A 17,032-nucleotide genomic window follows, 5' to 3' on the forward strand; every position below is an offset into this window, starting at 1 on the left:
ATTTACATTAGCAGTCTTCTACTGTGAAAGGTTGTTGGACTGGCGCATCTGTATAGCATTTACATCACATCCATTAACCGACCACGGCACCCTCTGACCTGAATTTTTCCTGAAAGGTCAGACGACCCGATACTGCACTGTGCAAAGAAACCCTACAGAGTGACCAGGTTTTTGGACCATAAAAAAATTCTAACTGCAACAACTCAACTGCTCGAACAGTTAAAAAAATTTTTTTTTTACACGATGTACATTAAGGACACCATCCTGGGCTGATCTACATACTCCAAACACCCCTGCTAGTCAACACAAAAGGACAGAGAACGTGTCCTTGGATTAAAAAAAAAATGCAAAAGTTCTATACAAATGAGAAAAACTATGTCCATACTGTCTTAATCATGGGGGGAAGATATCAATACTCCTGGTTCTCTCTTTTTTTTCAGAGTGATTTACTTTTACAACAATAAAACTACATTTAAAAAAAAAACTGACAGGAGGACAACATTTTAGCAAGTTGTGTTCTCTACAAGCTCGGATGTCTGCGCCACATGGGCATATGATCAGAGCTAATTTACAACTTGGCGCCAAAACTGTCAAAAGTTTAAAAAAAAACAAAAAACACACGCACACACACAAAAAGATAATCAAAGTGTCGGCATGGCGTCAGAGTGGTTAGCACTGTTGGCCTCGCACCTCCAGAGTCAAGGATTCGATTCCCGCCTTGGGGTCTGTGTGTGTGGAGTTTGCATGTTCTCCCTGGTGGGTTTCCTCCAGGTACTGTAGTTTTCTCCCACAATGCGAAGACATTCAGATTAGGCTAATTGGCGTTGCGTTCCCAAATTGTGATGGATTGGCAACCGGTCCAATGTGTACCCTGCCTCATACCCAAAGTCTCCTGGGATAGGCTCCAGGCCCCTGTAGCCAGCATGTAATATACAAGCCTAAATAAATACGATTAAATTATGGGTGGATTCATCTCATCTTTACCTTTGTCTTATTTATTACTCTTTCAAAACATCAGTAAACAACTGTAACCAAGACAAGGCTGTTTTCCTCTAGAATTAATAAAGTTGAATGAATTTTGAATAAAAATTCTTGAAATGTGTTCTGTGAAAAATTCAACCATGTCAGAATAAACCACCTGACACCGTCCTAAATGACTAGTTAACATATCACGTCCGGGTTTTGTGTTTGCTTTGTTGTTTGCATTTCATGAATCAGCGAGCATAACATGTCTAAGAAAAATCTTTCCTAAATACACCAACATGATACTCGACATATCTTCCTGCTGTACACACACACACATCTTTCACCAGAGCAGCTTCTGTTACTTTATTCCCTCATGGTTTGACAAGGTTGCCAGGCGAGTTAACCAAAACAGGCAAAAACTTAATGTCTTTCAAACCAAATACTGTATGCTAATTTCAATAATGCTGCAATGCTGCAAAATGTCATCTCTTAAAAAAAAGTCCATCCTTAAATTCCTTAAATGACCTTGCTTTATTTTTTTACAAGCCTAAAACAAGTCACTGAAAGACACCTCAAGCATTCCTTTGATAACATACAGAGCTGATGACAAGAGCAGAAACAAGATCCAGTGAATCCGACACAAAGATGCAAAAATGTGGAGCATATTGAAAATTACCTTTTTTTATTATTTAGTTGTTTTATTACTAGCAGTATTCTGTGCTGTTTTGCAATATTTATTAGTTCAGAAATTATTATTAACAGCCAAAAAAAGGGGGGGACACACACACTGGTGATTGAATTAAATTATATGAGCATACACGATGTCGGACATCGATTAATTAAAAAGTGTATTTGTGTCAAACCCTTCGGGACATTCGGGCTGTTACAGGTTGATTACAACGTTCTTGAATTAGACTGTCCAAAAGGTGTGGTTTATTTTCGAACAATACGGCTACAAAACTAGTTCTGGCTGAGCATTGGGTTTATATTAATATACTGTTGGTATAGTAACAGCTCATGTACAGGGACTCGTGCATCAGATGCTCCATGTGATCTTTCTTTAAAAAAAAATTTATCTGCAGTGATTAACAAAATAAAACGGGGGGCAATTTTATTTTGAAACTAAATAAGTGACAAACGGTTACTTCTGGGTTTACCGATCAGAGCGTCAAGCCCCGAGCTGCCACTATGGAGCCCCCAAGTAAGGCTCTTAACCTTATCTGCTCCAGGGGGCGCTGTATCCTGACTAACCCGGGGACATGTGGGGGAAAAATAATTCCCTGTGCTTTAAGATAATTGTGCATGTGACAATTCACTGAATAGTAATCTTAAAATGTGAAATTGTCCCAATGGTGACATTCGTTTTTTGCGGATTTATTCAACACTAGAGGTTACCCGCGACTCCACCCTTGTACACCCTTACTATGAATGCAAGGGAAAGAACAGAACGCAGGGAATATAATTAATAATGTTTATTGAGTTAACCGGTAAAGTATTGCAAAGTTCTATGAACAAATAGTACTCCACAACTTTGCCGAGCATGTTTAAAAATAAAGCATGTTGTTGATTTTGTTAACATTTTAGTTTTTCAAAGCCAGAATCGTGCATTCACAAAGCCACTGCTGGTCTTGGAATTTTATTGAAAGATCCAGGAAGCTGTTTTGCATGATTTCTTGCACTGATGACAACACCACCCAGATGTCAGATGGAAATGAAATTAAGCCTGATACAGTGTCGAAGGGGAATTTTCCATCTCCAAGCACTGAACAGTTGTTTTGCAAAGATTTCGGAGGTGGTAACGCATCTGTGGGAGAACTACCTCTTCAAACATCGGTCAAACAGAATTTGCGTTTTATATATAAAATTTTAGATATCACATCTCGGTTGGAAGAGTTTTGTCAAGAACCACACTGCTTTGCCAAATTTATCAGCAGGGAAATTTTTGTAGAACAGAGCAGTTTGTGGTTTCTGGCTTTTCTGGGGGGGAAAATTGAAAGACAGAGAAAAAGAGAAAAAGTGAGAGATAGAGAGAGCATTCAGGAGAGAACGACTGAAAACGATGTCATGCTGGTTTTGAGCGAGAACAGGAACTCACTTAACTCTCGTATGCTTCAGCAACCTTAACTCTAAATTACGGTGGCACGGTGGCTTAGTGGTTAGCAGCGTCGCCTTGCAGAGTCCGGGTTCGATTCCCGCCTCGGGGTCCTCATGGAGTTTACATCCACAGGCGCGACATGACAGATTGCCGTTCCCAAATAGCCGTAGTGTATAAATAAGCTAAGAGTGCATGTGTGTCCTGCGATGGATGGACCCTACCTCGTGGCCCGAGTCTACTGGGTAAAGGACCAGGCCGGGAAGGTATACACAAATTATACACCTTGACACTGACCCGGTTTGCATCACACTACCTAATCGTTGATGAGTTTCCTGTCACATTACACTAATACGTAGTTCAATCCTTGCACATTTTAAATATATATATATGTGTCTGTATATATATATATATATATATATATATATATATACACATACACACACACAAACTGATTTTATAAACATCTTATGCATATTTTTCACATGTATTACATACAAAAATATAAAATAAAAAAAATGCACTGTATATCCAACCAATATCTAAATTAATAAGCAAAGACATTAATGACGTCATCTGGCGCGTGGAGTGACTTTTTTTGCGCGTGACTTTCGTTTAAAAAGAGCTGGCAGTTTAAACAAAGAGAACTAAAAAAAAAACGGTTAAAACAACCAAAAGCAAACAAACGACAGTATAATAACATGGCGAGGGAGTGTGAACCAAATATAAACTGCTCACCCTGAGGGCCATTAGATGTCCTGCCTATGCTAAGCTAACTAGTTAACCGGCTCAATTCAAAACTATCAACGTCTAAACTAGCCACTCAAGCTTAACGGATATTATTTGTAATACACTAACACGTCCGTTTGAATAGAATTAAGGCTATATCGAGTTTTCCTGACAGTCTGGTGACAGAACTAGCTGCTCCGCCTGCATGGCGACCGCCGAGCGATTTTCTTCTTCCCCCCTAACAACCGCCATTATTCACGTCAACACCCGGACCAAGCTTTAAAACCAGAGATAAACCAATATTTCCTGGAAATAACCTTCCTTCGCGTATATAAGCTCTTTTTATCCGGGGTCACGTCTTGTTTTTTGCCCTCCCCATCCCCCAACCCGCATTGTCCAATCATTCCAGTTAGCTTAGCTAAGCTTGCGCGTTTTGCTAACTCTGTGTGTGTGTGTGTTTAGCATCCACCGCGATAACGAGGTATATAAAAAAATATCATTTAGTTAAATAATCCACCATCCAACCTGTTGTGTTTTCAAATGTTTTCACCACACCCTGGAAACTGAGATTGATTTCTTTTCGCCAAGATTACCTGTCATTGAGCTGGTCCTCAGTCCCTGGCAACGGGTGCACAACGAAGTGAATAGAGGTCATGATTTAAATCCGGAATAAAGCACAAAAACGGGGAAAGGTATCTCTTTGATTGAGTCTTTTAGCACTTTCTCAAGTCTGGTTGTGTTATTTCATTCCAAATTCTCTTCAAACGTGAGCCGAAACATCCAACAAGCTCCTACAACAATCCCCGCACCGCCATCTTAACTCCACCGACTCGAGCTGCTTCGTTATTTTGTCCCCCCCCCCCCCACATCAAGCTTCCGGTCCGTACAAGCCACGCCCTGGTTTCACTTTTGTGCGCCGTGATTGGTCAGATTTCACTCGTCCCGTCCAAAAAATTGCATTCCTCATGCGGATTGGACAGAACGGGGAAAACGTTATCAGATACAGGATTATATTTTTGTGCAGGATAATAAAGTAAAGGAAAACTTGTAAACCATATGCACGGTTTTTGTCATGGGATAAAACTTATAACAATAATTTGCAACAATGAACAATATGTTTAATTTGTAAGTCCAAATCAAATTCATGCATTGCGAGTCAGTTGAATTAGAGATTTTTTTGTGGTATAGTTTTTAAACAATTTATTGTTAATTATTATTATTATTATTATTATTATTATTATTATTATATAGTGTCGTGTTATTATGGCTTTATCATACACAAACGCTGTATACCTCCTCCTTCTAGGGCTACTTGTGACCATTTGGTCTCTGTATCAATACATCAGCATAATTATATTTTACAATCATATTCATATATTAAACATTAAGGATGAGAATCACTAGTCACCTCCAGACACCATATTATCACGATACCTAGGTGGCAATTCTATGAATATTGTGATTCTACAAGTATCACAATCTTATAAATATCCCAAGCCGATATTACATTTTCCCACGTTTTTGTTACCATTTTAAACCTTTAGAAAAAGTTCTATGATTAATTAAATGTAGCCCATAGTTTATAACATTACTTTTCTCACTTAAAACCCAAGAGCAGCTACAAAACGGCTTAAAGAGGCCAATGAGGGGGTATGAGACCTACAGTTGGCGGTAATGCAACCGACTTACTGGATTCCAACTGACGTTTATGACAACGGAGAAAAAGGACTTTAAATACATTTACCTTAAAAGTAAATTAAGCAAAAAAGCTATTTTTTTCTCACCAGCACATATCTCTGTCATCCACCATTTTTATTATTGCTAAAAAACTTAGCAGATAATTCAATCTTACCACATGAAAATGTGTAAATGGTTCAGAGTGCACCACCTGTAGGATTATAAAGAAACTTGACAATAAGTAGACGGGCGGAGTGGCTGCGAGCACCCAGGGTGCGTGGGCACGAGGGACTTCAAACACACGCAATTTTCGACTAATTTAGCACTTACTGTGTTTTCAGACCCGTGTAAGCATGTGTAATGAGTGGGTTTGAGAGCTTACATGGTTTGGAGAAAAAGGTCGATCGGAGGCTTTTCACATGCAAGATTTTTGATAGTGTAATGCCATATAAATGCATTTCTGTTGCGCCACTCAGAAGCTTCTACACTCGGTACAGAATCGTTTATATCTGAGGCTGATCAGCTGATCACCGGTCACGGATAATGAAACTGAAAACCAGCTAGTTCTGGTCACTGGCCGATCGACCGGTTCATCTCTGTTAGAAATGTAAAAACAGGTATTTAAAAAAAATAATAATTTTTTTGAAGTCAGTGGGACGTTAATCAGCACACAAACGAATCAGGATTTATAACTAAATCGATTTTTCTCCCCCATCTCTGTTAAGCATGCTAACATGTTTATATCTATAGTGAATACATAAATGGATTTAACTAAGCAAATTGGTACAGTAAAAGCCTTCAACTGGATAATTACTGAACTGGTTAACATATTCAGCTGGCAACAAGACATAAAAAGACCTAAATAGTTTGAAAGAGATTTCGGGATGTAACATAATTGTAATATTATCTTCAAGGCCACATCGCATTACCTCTTGTTTGAACCGCTAAACCATGAGTACATCCATACACCTATTTAAGTTCACATCTTTGTGAACGCAGTGGTTGGCTGCAGGGATAGATGACATCACACACCCTGTTATACACTGTGGGTAATTTGAAAACCCTGATCAGTAATCAGCCACAGCACATCTTTGGGGACTGCGGGGGAAACCAGATCACCCTGGAGGAAACCTACAGTACCAAGCACAATGCATGCACATTTGTTACATATCTTACCTCGTATGAAATGACGAAATTTGTCCAAAATAATGCTGATGAAGGGGGTTTTGGCTTTTTAATCATAACTATATAAAGTTAGTCCCAGACTGTGGTGTTCACATAGAAATGACGCAAATAAGATATGAGTGTTACATATTTCGTAAAAGAGTTTTTAATTACAGGAACATTTTTTGACGTGTGTGTAAATGCATGTACGTATGTCTATAATATAAATATATATATAAAAAGACATCAGTGGCAGGTGTGTGATTGAGAACATAATGCAAAATGTAGTTAAAGAAGCTGGCAGTCAGTCTAAATCCAGGTAATTGCCCGAACCTGTTAGTACATTCTAAGAATATGATGAATATTGCTTTCAGAAAAGGTTATACGGTCCATGGACCATCTGTGGTTCCATCAACATAATGAAAAATGATGGATGAACGACAGGAATAACAAACACACGTTGGCATAAATGAGAAGCAGCTCCTTCGCAGAGCCTTCAAACCGGTGCCTGGGCTTGTCCCTGATTCCCCGGGGAAAAAGCAAATAGGTGTAAGCTGAGCAATTCGGGTTTGTTTGTATAGCACTTTTTAATATTAAGGAGAAGTGGTTACAGTGAAGCTTTACAGAAATCCAGATGTAAATTCAAATTCCCTATGAGGCGGCCAGAGGCGAATGTGGTGAGGAGAAACTCTCTGACATAACACGAAGGGTTCTTGAGGGGAATCAAACGCAAAAAAAAAGGTAAAGTGCGATTATGAGCCTTACAATAAAAACAGAGGTCGTCGAATGGCTCTGAGGAAATAAATGTTGTGCAGCAAATACTGATGCAAAACATGCAATGATCATTTGCTCGACAAGACCTTTATCCTGGTAGGTTGCATCGGAACATTTACATACATTTAGGCATTTGGCAGACGCCCTTATCCAGAGCGCCTTAGATTTCTATCTCATTTTGCATCTGAGCAGTTGAGGGTCTTGCTCAAGGGCCCAACAGTGGTAACTACTGTAGGTGGTCATGGGGTTTAAATCTGGGACCTTCCAAACCATAGTCCGATGTGTAGTGGCAATTTAGAATAGCTAATCCACCTGTTTTGGGGAAGGGGCAGACATAAGTAGTCTAGGGCATTGGTTTCCCAAACACTGGGTCACAAGGGAGCAAGAGATTTTATTTAGGTCAATTTACAATTTTCAGTCGGACGGGGAGCTAGTTAGTTTTCTACCACTGTCATGGTTTTTCTCATAATTCCACCTGCATTAGAGTGAAAGTATAGTCAGATTTGCCTTTAGGTGCATTTATTATGTATCATTTGTAAAGTCTAGGTTTATTGTTGGCTTTTAAAATTATTTAAAATGATTGTTTTCAATAACACATGCATATGAAGTTGTAATGTATCAAATGCTATCTCGGAAATGGCCGGTTTAACATTTAGGGGAGTAAAGTGATATGTGAGTGGTAATCGAAATGATCAGTAACATTCATTTATCCACATAGTGTAAAACAAATATTTTTAAAAACAAATATGACTTATTAAAACTTGACCTCAGTCAGTGCTACATGCTGCACCACCATTGCTTTTATGTCAGTGTCCTCTCTTCCAGTGACACACACACATACACATACACAAAAGCTCTTGAGTAAAAGCACCCCCTGGTGGAACATCATCTTCTAAAGAAATGAAAGCTTGGTGTATGCACAGTACAGAGAACAGCATGTGTTGTATTTGCTTTATCCCCTCTCATTCAGCTCTTTGTGCTACGTTCTAAAGTGATAATGACTTCCTGCAAAGGATACACACTACGGAGTTAGAGCCCAGAAGGGACATTGACATCGCCGAGGTGAAAAACCGTAGTGGATTGCACTTTGTGGCCTACATAGAGTGAACTTTAAGTAGCTAGTTAAACAAGTTAACCATTTCAGCACAGTGCTGTTGAACTGTCGTGTCTGGCTATAATTCAAACCACAAGGTTATTATAATGCGCTTATTGCACTTAGTTTCAACCAAGTAATCGGATTGGGCATCCCACAAGTGGTGATACTAGACACTAACAGCACTGGGACGTTTACGTATATTTATTATACTTAGATGTTCTAATAACTGTTGATTACACTTTTGGCCCACTGGTGGCTCAGTGGTAGGCCTGACCATGCAGGAGGCCCGGATTCGATTATTCCCGGTCGGTGCCCAAACCCCTAGCCACTGCATCAGTGCCAGTGCCAAGCTAAGATAAAATGGAAGGCTTGCGTCAGTAAGGGCATCCGGCATAAAACCTGTGCCAAGTTGTTGTGCCAACTGGATAGTCCGCTGAGGTGACCCCTTACCAGGAGCACCCGAAAGACCAACAACTATTGGTCACCAGCATGGGTGGAAAAAGGTCTGAATGATCCACCACAATGACGAGAGAGGGCAACTGCTTGCAGAAAAACACAGTGCACTATATAGTGTGTTGAATAAGTGATTGTACTCCGTGGTGCACTAGCTTTCACTCACTTACTCATCGTCTATACTGCTATACTCCGGTGTACAGGGTCGCCAGGGACCCTGTACACCTGGAGCCCATTTCAGAAGACTTAGAGCACAAGGCGGGGTACGCCCTGGACAGGAGGCCAATCCATTGCAGGGCACACACATACACACACTCACACATAACCTACAGCCAATTTGTCCAATCTGCCTACAATGTCTTTAGACTATGGGAGGAAACCGGAATACCCGGAGGAAACCCACCAAGCACAGGGTGAACATGCAACAGAGGCAGGAATCGAACCTGGCCGGGAATCAAACCCGGACCCTACACAGTGACAGTGCTAACCACTAAGCCACCCTGCCGCCACAACTAGCTTTAATACCATTTGCGATTTACTGCTAGAATCCTAAAATTAGTGGAAATATAAAGAGAAACTTAAGAGATTTACAGGATGTCCACCACCTCCATGGTCAAGTCACAAATAGTGAGTTCTGGAGGAGCAAAAAAATAGGTAAATAAAGGGAAAAAAAATCATAATCTGTTGATACAAAAGGGTGTTTGTGGAACTGTTGTATAAAAGCAATATCGCACTCGAGTTTGTGCTGTTGTGCTGAATATCAGCACGGTTGCGATGCCTTAGGCACTCCGGCTGTGCCCTCATGCCTGCACCCACATCATAGCAGATGTTTAGTACAACAGCACACAAAGTGTCTATAATTGCTTTAAAAGTATCTATAATTGTCATGCTAAAGCTTTTAATCAAGTGATGTTTATTTAACATTTATAGAATTAGACTCTAGGTTCACCACCTTGTAACTGCAGATTAGTCTTTATTTACATTTACAGCACTTGGTTTATGCACTTACCCAGAACCATAAAACATTTATCTGATTGGTGAGGCTGGTGAGGGAATTATAGTTAGTAATTAGCACTGTTGCCTTACACCTCCTGGGTCTGGGTTCGATTCCCCTCTTGTTCTGTGTGCATGGAGTTTGCATGTTCTCCCCGTGGTGGATTTTCTCTGGGTACTCTGGTTTCCTCCCATAGTCCAAAGACATGCATAATTATTTTAGTTGGTGTTCCCAAATTGCCTGTAGTGTGTAAAAGAGCATGTGAGTGTTGATCGAAGGTCCCACTGTAGCATGGTTGTAAAATGGGAATAAATACAATAGTCATCACTATTGGCCTCCACAGTCCCTAGTTGGACTACAGAGGTTCCGGGATGGATGGAAAGCATCTTGTGAGCAAAATGACTTTGATAATAATTTTGGACTGGATTGGATTACACCACTGGGTCATGTTCCTTAAAACCGCTACAATAGTGAAAGGTTTCTTTTTAAATCCATGATATGCGTCTAACCCTAACCTTGTAGATAGATGTTTTAAACGCATCCCAAATTTATGGATAACAGAACAAGTACCTATGTGGCCTTCAGACAATGCAAATTTGCTTTTGAATGCTTAATGAAGAACACCTCATGGTATGATGGTTAAGTATGACCTTGCTGTATGGTCTCATAAAAAAAAATAATAATAATAATAGGGTGCGTAAAAATGCCAACAAATCCTTATTGATGTCGTATTACAGTTGGTCAGTATCATGTGTTGACAAAACATTAAAAATGACATGTCATGATGTCTGTGAAGATTCTCAGTCATCCAGGTGAGGTTATCTGGAAGTTATTATTATTAATAATAATAATAATCATCATTTTTCGTTCAACAATATTTTTATTGATTTTAAACAGGGATATAACAGGGTAAACATGTAACGTTTTAATACAGATTTCACAACCCCTTATAAACCCCTATAGCAAACTCCAGGCCAGCTTTACATGTATAAGAAAAGCTAGACACCAGGAATATTATAAAGAAAAGAAAAAAAAAGGGAAAGAAACGGAAAAAAAAACATGGAGCTGGAATTTTTTTGGGTTCTGCGTGCCAAAAAAAGGACTAGAAAACAATTAAACAAGAAAATAAAAAATAAAAATAAACTTAAGTAATAAGTGATTAAAACAATATTAAACGAAACAAGAGACAGTGTCATAGTTTAAGACGTTTAAAAACAAAAGATAAGTTAAGTCGTGACAACTGGACTTCTTTCTTGTTAGCTTGAAATGTTTCACTTATCATCATCACCCATTTGTCATGCTTCCCTTTTCGTCTAACCCCAGAAAGTCAAAACCTTCTCACAAGAAAGCCATACCTAAGGACTCCCCGTACTCTCTCTGGTCGTTACATCTTAACGACTCTCCCTAATCTTCCTATTACAGGTCTAACTTAACACCTCCCTCTCTCTCCCCCCAACTCTCTCTAACGACTCTCCCTCCTACTCTCACTTCCTCCATTGTTCATCTAACGAGCCCTTCACAGGCAGGGGAGGAATCCTTGACCCTCAAATATGTGGAATCGTACCAACTTGGATGAGTAGTGAATCATTTCGACCTAAGAAGAAAGCAGTCCAGTTGACATGACTCAGCTTCCAGACGTTGTGTCATGATGGCCAGCAGAACATCTGACAACAAGCCAAGTAGGTATTAGAGTAGTACTTAGGGTTGCCAGATTGGTATTTATTCTTTCAATTCCCATATCACTCTTATCTAGAGCGACTTTCTAAGTAGAAATGCTTTAACGTTTCCCTAAATTCAAATATCAAATTAAGTGATAGGTCTTTAGTTGTCACTTAAAGATTGCCAGTGATTCGGCTGTACAGGACATAGAATCTAATCTCTTACCCCATTTCCACTGAAGTGACCCAGGTGCTAGTTTATGTCTGGTGCTTGTGCTGGTTCAGAGCCGGATAAGAGAGAATGAACCTCCTAAGAACTGGCTTTGTTGGCTAGAAAGTCATGTCATTACATCATGGGGGCAATGCTAGTGGAATTTTTTTTTTAGCAGTAAGCACAATAACAGCAATGGCAAACTTTAACTTGGCTTTGTGAGCAGTTCTGCTGGCTTTATCATTACTACAGAAGAAAGCATTTAAGCTGCTCATTGCATATTGATCCCCTGACGTAAACAGTTCTTTGTTCTTGCCCAGCAAAGTGCTAGTGCCGCCATTAAACCGTGTTTTTTTTTGTCTGAGGGCTGGTGTATTGACTGTCTGAAAATAATGAACTGGTTAGAAATTGGGCATCGACTCCGAACTAGCTCTGGAACATTCTTCTTGGAAAAAGGGTACCCCAGAATACTGTGGGTTTTATAGACAGCTTTTGAAAATTTCAAAGATGGGAAATCCCATGACATTGATATATCTATGTATAAAACTAAAATTCTGTTGTTGTCTTTTTGTATGTATGGGTGTGTATATAGTGTGTGTGTGTGTGTGTGTGTGTCTGTGCCCTGCGGTGTATTGGCAGGGAACAAGCCACTATACAGGGTGTACCCAAAGCCTCCATGCATAGGCTTCAGGCCCCCTGTGGCCTTGTACAGGGTAAGCGGTATAAAAGATGAATGAATAAAAAACTATGAAAATGGTAATTTATTTTATTTCAATGTAATTGTGCTCAGCATAAAACAAAACTAAAACTTACCTCTCTTGGAGGAGGACATCTCGCTCTGTCTTGTTGACATGTTAGGCTAAACACATTCATGAATGTATTACTTTTTAATAAATTTATTGGCTAATGTTTTTGAGGCAATTTTATCCATGTTCATTACAAATTGTCCATATAATACAAAAGTGACATAGAAACCATCAATCTGGCAACACTGATCACACGTGGAAGATGGGATTTAGCGCTAGGGTGGTCGTCGCGCGCCTGCACGTTCTTAAAATGCTGTGTATCACGCCGGCTTCACGTGCCAAGTGTCTTCTGATTGGTTAACGGGCTGGAATTCCTTCATCGTAATTGGTTAAGAAAAAAAAACTGGACCGGTTTCCTACTGGTATGTTTGAAAAGACCAAATGAGTCTTGATTAATATAACAGCTACATAAATGCGTACTTATTTAAAACGTAGGATGTAAATCTATAAATATTTATTAGGCTTAGAAATAAAACACTTCTTTAACACGGAGTTTACTGTCATGGCAACAATGAGTCGTGTCTCATCTCTCGTAAATGAAGTAAGTACCAGTAGTTTATTATAGTCTGCAACCATACGACACCTGCTTTCTTGTCCTCAAATAAATAATGTCTTCGCTTTAATATTGTTTTAAAAGTACTTAAATATGTATTCAATGCGTTAAATACTCAGTCTCGCGTGCTCTAACTGTACATACAGCTAAATCACTACTATTAAAACGGTGATTGTGAGTGCCAGGGTTGCCAGGTTGATATATATCACTCTATTAAATAATAATTTAAACAAATCAAGTGTACTACAATAAAGCAAATTGTTTACATTGGTTTAGACTGTGAATGACAAAAATTACACTTGCTCTGCTTGACTATGTAATGTCAGTTACTTATTCCAGTTTATAATATCCATCTTGCACACATACTTTGCACAATTACAAGTTTAATCTAATCTTTATACCCTGATCAGCCATAACATTATGACCACCTGCCTAATATTGAGCCCAAGTTTTGCCACCGTAACAATGATGCACTGTACGTTCTGACACTTTTTTATCACCACCAGCAACAGTTTTTTTTTCATCAATTCGATCTACACTAGTGCTTCTATTGGATCGGACTACACAGGCCTTTAGCCTTCGCTCCCCATGTGCATCAGTGAGCCCCTGCTACCCATGACCCTGTCGCCAGTTCACCGGTTTTCCTTCCTTGGATCACTTTTGGTATGTCATGACCACTGCTGATCAGGAACATCCAACAACAGCTGCAGTTTTGGAGTTGCTCCAATCCAGTCCTCTAGATATCATAATTCTTATCCTTGCCCATTTTTTCCTGCTTTCAACACATCAAATTCAGGGAAAAGTTTCACCTGCTGCCTAACACGTCCCACCCACTTCCAGACACCATTGTAACGGGATAGTCATGTAGTCTGATCCAACTGTGGACATTTTAAATTAATAAAAAGGTTAATGCTGGTCTTAATACAAAGGTGTCAGGTCAATACTGTTTTGGTGGCAAAGACGGGGACCTACCCAATTTTAGGCGGGTGGTCATAATGTAATGGCTAACCACAACAGTATGCTGCAGCATCATTGACTTTCTGTTGTACTGTAATGTGCACCATTACATACATAGGGATAGAAACCAGCATTTTAGGTCTTACTGTGGGCGTCACAGGCGTTCCTCACCGAATGTAACAATAGGCAGAATTAAGGAGTGGCAGCGAGTTGACCACACACTCCATTCGAAGGTAATGGTACACACACAGGTGTGGAGCTGCGGGTGACCTCTAGTCTATAATAAGTACCTCACTAAATAAACAAGACTTGTTAGAAGCAACACACTGAATATGGTTTTGGATAATCTCTTATCCTCTTCGACAGCCCCTGCAGTGCAAGACGGCTCCACACTGCCCTCCATCTGCAGAGCTGACCCAAAATAAAGCACCTCATTTCCAGCCCATCAGCGTGATTCGTCACACATCTGATCCTCTGAATTATCCTTCCTCAGAGAAATCCCCCGTCCAGACCCGCTTCAAAAGCCCTAGTGACAGGGATTCTGACCTAACTATCGAACATGTAAGCTCTGACCATGGTTTCATCACGTCGTCTAAAGCCACACAATGCTCCGCCAGGATGCCCTCGGCGTGCTCAACCACGGCATCATCCGTAGCAGTGTTCCAAATGCTTCCGTGTACAATGATCAGCACACTGCCTCTGTCTATAGTTAACCCACAAGGTTTAGTCGCTTTTCACGTTCCCACCATGGTACTGGCGGGCACCAAGGTCACGACCTTCAGTCCGGTAGTAAAGAACCCACCACGGCTACGCTGCCACATCTGCACCCATGCTGACTGCGGAAAAACGTATCTGAAAAGCTCCCACCTGAAAGCACACCTGCGCACACACACAGGTGAGGGAAGACGGTTACTCCCAATACTACTGTACACTACAGCACTGATCAAATCTCAAATTCAATTGATCACAAGGCCGTCACACCATAATAGTGTCAAATGGTGTAACATGCCAGTCTACCATAGCATTCCTTTTTTAATTATTAAAAAAGTATACCTAAAAAAAAAAGTCGAACACTCTTTAAGATTTCATTCAGTCAAACCTTTAGCTTTAAATAGAGCACACAAAATCTGATGACCGGTTTTTGTGTGATAATGATTCCTCATGCTCCCAGAACCACTCTTTCATTAAAAAAATGAAAGGTGGGTTAGACTGGTGCATCGCTTGTGCGCTTACCTTTTATGCTGATGCACACATCGCTCTGAAAGAGGGTCATCCTGAGCTCATCAGATCACATGACCTTTATCTATTACTTAAAGTATAAGGTTTTTTTTTACCACACTGTTGATTTTAAACAGGGGTAAAACACCTTTTAGACACCTGTTAAGTGATACCAATGAGAGCAATCCCATGATACTAATGAGAGCAATCGGAGGGTCTAGTTCAAGGTTGCATTTCAATATTCCGGTCATGATTTTTTCTGAACACATTTTTTCCACACAGTTGATGGTTCAGCACTATCCTTCCAAGATTTTATAATGCGTTGAAGGGATCTTAACCCAGTTTCAGTAATTTCAAATCTCCTTATTTGTTTTCTTTGCTTGATGCAGCCCAATAATTTGACCCCTCTGAAATGGCATTTGTTAAAGTAACATTTGTTATACTGATAGCTGGATAGCTAGTATTGTAGTAAGTGACCGTTACTTTATTTACTTAATTAGATATTAAATACAGCTATAGGATGACTTATAAAAAACTACTCTTGAGGTAAAGAGGCACAGTGTAAATTTATTAACACAATATATTCTTGGTCTTAGAGATTATACAGTCACTGTTTAACAAATCTGTAAATCTTCTGTCTCTTTTTGCAGGTGAGAAGCCATTTAGGTGTCAGTGGGAGGGCTGTGAACGGCGTTTCTCACGCTCGGATGAACTTTCCCGCCACTGGCGCTCTCACACGGGGGAGAAACGCTTTACCTGCCCCAAATGCAACCTCCGCTTTATTCGCAGCGACCACCTAGCCAAACACAAACGTCGCCATTATACAGTCAAGAGAGCTCCAGCCTTGCACGGACAAATCAGCCGGACTGGCAGCTTCAACACAGGAGCTCGTGTTCTTCTTCCTATCACACTTAAACCACCGGTCTGAAGCAAGAGCAGGACTGATTAGAGCATGTTTTTTTTTTTATCTTTACATTGAGACTTTCTATTCTAAGTTAAACCTTGTTAGAGTGAAGAAATAAAACACACACTCAAGCGCACACTCATTTACTGACAGTGTAATTCCAAACAGAAGAACGTTACATCTTTCATCCGAGGAATCAAACACAACTCTCGTTCAAAATCACACTTATATTTTTCAGCTCTGTTCATTGTCTACACAGGTCCTGACGTTACCAAGCTCCTCCAACAGCACTTACAGATTACCATATAGCACTTTCTTTAACGCGCTTCAAACAGCACACACACGTGTATATATAATCAATATATACAACATACAATTAAAAACTTTTAGGCATGTGCAGATAAACTGGATATATCTCAGTATGTAAAACACAAACATTATTCAGGACTAAATATCATCTCTGGAAATGTTTGATTCTGAAAGAAGCTTCTTTGCACAAGAACACTAGTGACGTGCGTTCCCTTCCCACCCCCCTGCCTTGGTCGAATATCTAAGCTGTTTGTGAGATTAAAATACTGTGCAATAAGAACAAGAAATGTATAGAGTTTTGTAAAGCTATAAGCTCACACGGGCAACATTGACTTCATTTATAACTTGAGCATAAAACTAACATATAGTCAACACTGGAGATGACATGTAAGCATGGCATGAGAGTGAAAATAAACAAACACTATTTCCAACCAGCAGAAACAGCAACATTTATTTATTTTCCCAGTAAAA

At 39.8% G+C, this 17,032-nt stretch overlaps 2 protein-coding genes across 11 annotated transcripts in view; one reads left to right on the top strand and one right to left on the bottom strand.

The window, feature by feature from the left end:
* The window catches only part of ubr5 (ubiquitin protein ligase E3 component n-recognin 5), a 44,267-nt gene extending 39,646 nt beyond the window's left edge, over positions 1–4,621 (bottom strand). For all 10 annotated transcript variants that reach the window (XM_053488324.1, XM_053488329.1, XM_053488327.1 and 7 more), the window contains exon 1: positions 4,381–4,621. In XM_053488324.1, coding sequence (XP_053344299.1) covers positions 4,381–4,442 — 62 coding nt within the window. In that variant the 5' untranslated portion in view covers positions 4,443–4,621. The remainder of the gene's footprint in view (positions 1–4,380) is intronic.
* An 8,384-nt stretch (positions 4,622–13,005) lies between these two features.
* On the top strand, positions 13,006–16,827 carry klf10 (Kruppel-like factor 10). Its single transcript, XM_053487855.1, has 3 exons — positions 13,006–13,161; positions 14,497–15,025; positions 15,999–16,827. Exons 1-3 carry the CDS (start codon positions 13,123–13,125, stop codon positions 16,274–16,276), a joined length of 846 nt encoding a protein of 281 aa, XP_053343830.1. The 5' UTR covers positions 13,006–13,122; the 3' UTR covers positions 16,277–16,827.
* Positions 16,828–17,032: the final 205 nt, after the last annotated feature.

The sequence above is a fragment of the Clarias gariepinus genome, chromosome 26 (genome assembly GCF_024256425.1).
Source record: "Clarias gariepinus isolate MV-2021 ecotype Netherlands chromosome 26, CGAR_prim_01v2, whole genome shotgun sequence".
Taxonomy (NCBI): domain Eukaryota; kingdom Metazoa; phylum Chordata; class Actinopteri; order Siluriformes; family Clariidae; genus Clarias; species Clarias gariepinus.

Excerpts from the sequence above, each read along its gene's own strand:
- klf10 (XM_053487855.1), top strand. The coding sequence starts at position 13,123 with ATGGCAACAATGAGTCGTGTCTCATCTCTCGTAAATGAA. Across the intron at positions 13,162-14,496 it reads TCTCATCTCTCGTAAATGAA|CCCCTGCAGTGCAAGACGGC; the intron begins GTAAGTACCAGT and ends CCTCTTCGACAG. Across the intron at positions 15,026-15,998 it reads ACACCTGCGCACACACACAG|GTGAGAAGCCATTTAGGTGT; the intron begins GTGAGGGAAGAC and ends CTCTTTTTGCAG.